Genomic DNA, 5,455 nt, shown 5'->3' with positions numbered 1-5,455 from the left:
AAGTCATAATATAAGCCTTCTCATTTATAAGCCTCGATCATAAGGAAAGCAATGTCTTGCGTTAAAAAGACAAGTAAGAGTGGCTTTTAATTTAAAACAAATTTTTGAGAATAGGGAGGGGTTGGCATTAGAAGAAGAATCCCTTATTGTTAAGTTATTTACACTAATTGAAAAATTCTGATTGAACAAGAAGAACAAAATAAATAAATGATTTCCCATTATATTTTGATGTATAGGCATGGATTTTTTCTAGAAAGTGTCAATTAGCTTAGCCCTCACTCCCTCTCACACGTTTACTGCTTTTCTCACGAATATCGGGATGATTAACACAAAAGCTCATTATTTGATGCCAACGGTATTGGAATTAAATAATTGAAATGATATTTTAAATATTTAAAGTTTCAAATTAAAAATTTATATAAAATTAAAAAACTAAATATATATACTTTTCTTAAAAATAAATAATAATCAAATGTACTTTTTTTAAAAAAATTGACCTTGAAATTAAGAAATGTGTACTATGATAATAAATCATAATAGTGAAACAAAAATTAGCCCAAAAAATGGGCAATGGCTCAAACACCAAATTTTTTTAAGGGTTTCATCTTGTAAAATATTTACCACTTTGTCATACACATACTAAATGGACTTGAAAAAAAAAAACTCATTAGGACACAATGTTTTCAAAAAAAAAATTCATCAAGTTAATAAAAATTTAGCTCATAATGTATAACGTTATGGGTTCAAATTTTATTATCCATGTAAGGTTCTTGTTTGTAGATAATGTGTAAATATTTTTAAAAACGTGATTTGAACTTGAAAATATACCTTAATCTTAGTGAGTTTAAGAGAAACAACTTATATTGACATCTTCTTTTTTTATTAAAAAAAGGAACTTCTCTAAAAAAGAAAGAAACAAAAAAGAAGGGGGAATTAAGATTAAGATGGATGAAAAAAAGGAGTGCAACTACAAACAACCCAACTAAACACCTGATACCCTTGACTGTGTCCACCGTTTTCCAAATATTTTCTCTCACTACCCATTCCTTCAGCCCCTCCCTCCAATTAATTCTATTCCTTTTGTTTTATTTTTTAATATACTAGTGGCAGGCTAATTAGTTTGATCCTTCCTTCTCAATTAATTTCGTTCCTTCGGTCCCTTTTGTCCTCTAATTAATTCCAATTAATTTTAATATTCATCTTATTAACGTAAATAACAAGAATATTCTTCTTTTCTCCTTTTCCATTTTCTAATGATTTTCATATTTTTCTTCCAATTACCATCTCCTTTTGTCCTCTAATTAATTTCAATTAATTCTAATATTTTTCATACTAACCTAAATAAGAAGAATATTCTCCTTTTTTGTATTCCAATTAATTCCATATTCTTCTTCCCAATTACCACCTCCTTTTGTCCTCAAATTAATCCCAATATTCTTCTTATTAAACCAAATAAAAAGAATGTTCTCCTTTTCTCAATTACTACCTACTTTTATCCTCTCCTCCTCTCTCTTTCTAGCGCCTTTTTCAAAATCACATTACATTGCATCTTATGCTTCTTCACTTTGATTACTACTTCTTTTTTCTTCTATAGCCTAAACTATGGCTTATAAATAAGGATCCAACCTGTGCAACTGTCACGCCCCAAAATGGAGGGTGACCGGCACGGGTGTGAACCATTCTCACCTTCCCGTAAGCCTCCAAATGAATATTTATTTCATTTTTCAAGAGAAGAATAAAATTCAATCAAATCATATAAAAATTAAAATAACTTCTTTAAATTCATTGTCATAAGAAAGTGTCAACGTTTTTGTAGAAATTTCGGCAGAACCTCCCCTGTAACTAGGATCTCCTGAAAATTCTACAATAAAAATTTTACAAATATCAGTATAAATCAGGAGCGTAGCTCCTTCCAGCCAACAACCAATATACAGACCAAAAATAAAATTTATCAACAATCTATGTGGAGCATCTGCTATTTCTTTCAGATCAAAAAGACATACAATTTATGTATTTACATTAAAGCAACAATACCAATCAAAATGTCCACCCACTGTAGTTAGTTGCCCTTTTTGAGGTCGTTGATGAAATCGGCGTCAGCTAACCAATCTGAGACCAAATAATTTTTCCAGTGAATAGCATTCCCATGGAAAAATTCTTAAAATTTCAATCGACAATTTATAATAAGGGTGTCAGATGGTTGGAAGTAATTCTACCAAGATTTATAATGTACGTGAGGCATAATCATATTTATAAAATAAGAATAAGTTGAAAACATTTTATGTTATCATGTTTAAAGAAACAATCTGCTCTCATAAAACTCGAAGTGATACAATTTACTAAAAAAAAATTGGGTAAACTTCGAAAACATATATTAATCAACATTTAAAATTCTGAGAACTCAACAGAACAGGTTACAAACGTGGACACATAGTCCACGAGGGTAAATAACCAAACGCGGCTTATGCCACGAAAACAAACATGGACACACCAGTCTACAAGGGTAAGTAACCAAACGCAGCCGAAGCTACAAAACAAACGTGGACACACAGCCCACGAGGGTAAGTAACCAAACGCGGCTTATGCCACGAAATCAAACGCGGGTACGAAGCCCACGAATACCAAACGTGAGAATAAAACTCACGAAACAAACTAGCTAGTATTTAACCACAGCGCGCTACGGACTAACGGAACTGCCGTTAGTAGCAGTGTTCTGTATAGAGTTCTCTTAGAAAGCCCGTTTCAAACATGCGAGAGAAATAATTACTTGTGAAGTCAAATTTTCATTCTCAAGATCAAACTCGCATGAGTTGCTTCAAATATATGAAACTTGTCAAATCGATACACCATAACGAATGTACAAACTTGCGTTAATCATGTAATCAAGAAATTTTGAAATTCAATAGGCAAAGGTGCCTTCATCAATATAAAAAAAATATATTTCTTGAGAAAATACACAAATCATAATATGACTATTCTTCATCATTATTTCAAAATTTCTAAAACTAACATAATTCATAAAAATGAAATATTTTAATAAAAGATTTTCAATAAATACTCATAAGGAATGCTATTCACTTACCTGTTGTGATTTCAAATCTCCAAAATATTATTTATTTAATTTCTATCGGGATCCTCTTCCTCCACGCGTCCTATAAAGATATTAATAGCCAAAATTTAATAAATCATCTTTTAATTTACAAAGGCTTCCTTCCCAATTCCACCTTTTACCAATATCCAGTTATTTCCAATTGAGAATTGAATCCACACTATCATTATTTAAAATTCAAAAATTAAATCTATAATTTAAAGTTACTCCAAGTATTATTATTTACCCTTATGACTTTCTCCATAAAATTTTAGTCATGCCATTCTATTTCCCTGAGGTGAAAATTTTCTTTTTATACTTTGCACCAATTTTTTTTTTTTCAATTTTGTTCTTCTCTTTCAACTTCATCCTAATCAAATTCTCAATATCAACCAATCTAACAAAACTTAATTTAGATTAGAATCCAGACCCATATATATATATCGTTATGAAGCTTTGAAAATCACTTTCTAGCTCCCACAACAGCACGAGCAACAGTAGCAAAATACTCTCAAAAATTTCTGTAATTTCAGTATTAACTCACACTTCCTCTCACGCAAGTTCGTCAAGGAAGAAAGCTGAAGAATTCTCACCTGAAACAACAATAACAGCAAAGGTAACGAAGAAGACAGAACCTACAGCAGAACAGGGAGAGAAAATGGAATTCTCCAGCTGATGCAAGGAATAGAGGAAGACAAAACACTGCTCAAAAGAAAAGAAAAAGACCAGAATCAGCGTTAATTTTAGCTCATGACCAGCACTACCAATTCCGACGACCTGATTCCTTCCAACCATTAGCAACGCGTGGACATATTTTACAAGAACAGAGCAACAGCCAGAATCGAGTAGAAGGAAGCATAACAAATTAAAAACATAGCTGAGAAACTTGACAGTAGCAACAGAAAGAAAAAGAAAAAAAAATCCCATAATCTGTACCTCGCTCAACTGAGACCGAACAAGGAAGCAAGATGAGTCACAGCTCTGTATAACGAACTGAAAGGAAGAAGAAGAAGAGAGAAGGTTCGCTGCACGACTCCAACGTGAGAAGAGCAAAAGACTTCCGGCGAACTCACAGCACTTGAGATGGACGAAAGACAAACGACAAGGAAGCTTGGAACGTTCGCACAGTTCATGGACAGCAAGATAAGGAAGAACGAAGCGAAAACAGGGGAGAACAACCAGTCACTGAACGTCTCCCATGGTGGATTTTTTCGCTCCCAAGGTCACCGTCGAGTAGTTTAACGACAGGGATGATGATAATGGGTGAAGGGCTGAACGAAAAGGGTTCGAAGTTTCTGGTGAAGTCTACAGCTCTCTTGACTCACGCACAAATCTGCTGGAGAAAGGAAAAGAGAAGGAATTATATCACAATGGGATAAGGACAATCTGGTAATTTCACATAGCAAAAAGAAGGAAAAATTTAATTCTTCATTTGGTCTCTTTTCGGATTCGAACTAGAGACTTGACATATGAAATCCTCCTCAGCTGCCACCGGATCAAGTCTCTAACTTGTTATATTTATTCCAAAAACTAATATAAACACACTTAAAGCAAGTTAACCTATATATGTATATATATATATTTATTTTTAATTTATTTAGGGTTATTACAGCAACTATGAACTATTTTTTATCCCCAAAACTACATATATAATATAAAATTATTTTACATATGCCTTGCAAACTTAATTTGCCAATGCATTGAGCAAATTAATTCTTGCCATATACATGCATACAAATGCGTTCAACTCTGAACTACTTTCTAGAAAGGCCATCAATGTGTGGTTTATTTTGCCAAATTAGCCCAAGATTTCTCAGACAAACGAACATATATCACTGAAGTACTTAGAGGATGTAATCCTCTCCTTTTGATAGATAAAAGTTGGGGTTTATCCCACGGTTGTTAATTTCTTACCCTGCGAGTCTTTTCTAGCTTTATCTAGCCTTCCCCAAAAAAAGAAAAAAAGAAAAAAAATAAGTTCATTCATGCCACACAAAATCTCTAGAGCCACAACCTTATTATATTTTTCCTCACATAGTATCGTGGCTGAGAAAACATGTAAGAGAGAAATTTATAGGATAACTCTGTAGTTGTTTATAATAATTAATTCATTAAAATAACTTTCAACATCCGGTGCTTTCCAAAAAAGGCTTTCCAGATGCAAAAATAATTAATAATTATTATTAATGTACTCCCTTTGATAAAAAAATATAAAGTATTTTTAATCAAATCTTACCCCCAAATAAAGTAATCACTTATCTTCAAATTAACAATATCTTTCCATGTTTAGCCCCATTTAATAGGGTGTTTCACTCTAAAATAAATATAAATTGATTTATTCAATAAGGGTACTTTTAAAAAAGTAAT

General features: G+C 32.3%; 1 protein-coding gene across 7 annotated transcripts; it reads right to left on the bottom strand.

The window, feature by feature from the left end:
• Positions 1-1,641: 1,641 nt before the first annotated feature.
• LOC129293002 (uncharacterized) lies at positions 1,642-4,570 on the bottom strand. Of its 7 annotated transcripts, XR_008589085.1 has the most exons (5): positions 4,025-4,570; positions 3,682-3,790; positions 3,083-3,152; positions 2,035-2,109; positions 1,642-1,861 (listed from the first exon to the last, which is right to left on the bottom strand). XR_008589085.1 is itself a non-coding variant. In XM_054930781.1 (2 exons), the coding sequence occupies exons 1-2, from the start codon at positions 4,013-4,015 to the stop codon at positions 2,060-2,062; spliced, it is 384 nt and encodes a 127-aa protein (XP_054786756.1). In that variant the 5' UTR covers positions 4,016-4,017; the 3' UTR covers positions 1,642-2,059. The 7 variants fall into 7 exon arrangements, 1 of the variants encoding a protein (XP_054786756.1); XR_008589084.1 differs by having other exon boundaries at positions 1,642-2,109; positions 3,633-3,790; XR_008589083.1 differs by having other exon boundaries at positions 1,642-2,109.
• Positions 4,571-5,455: the final 885 nt, after the last annotated feature.

The sequence above is a fragment of the Prosopis cineraria genome, unplaced genomic scaffold (genome assembly GCF_029017545.1).
Source record: "Prosopis cineraria cultivar Desert tree isolate PC_DT_omini unplaced genomic scaffold, ASM2901754v1 PC1, whole genome shotgun sequence".
NCBI lineage: Eukaryota > Viridiplantae > Streptophyta > Magnoliopsida > Fabales > Fabaceae > Prosopis > Prosopis cineraria.
This window is presented reverse-complemented; position numbering and strand designations above follow the sequence as displayed.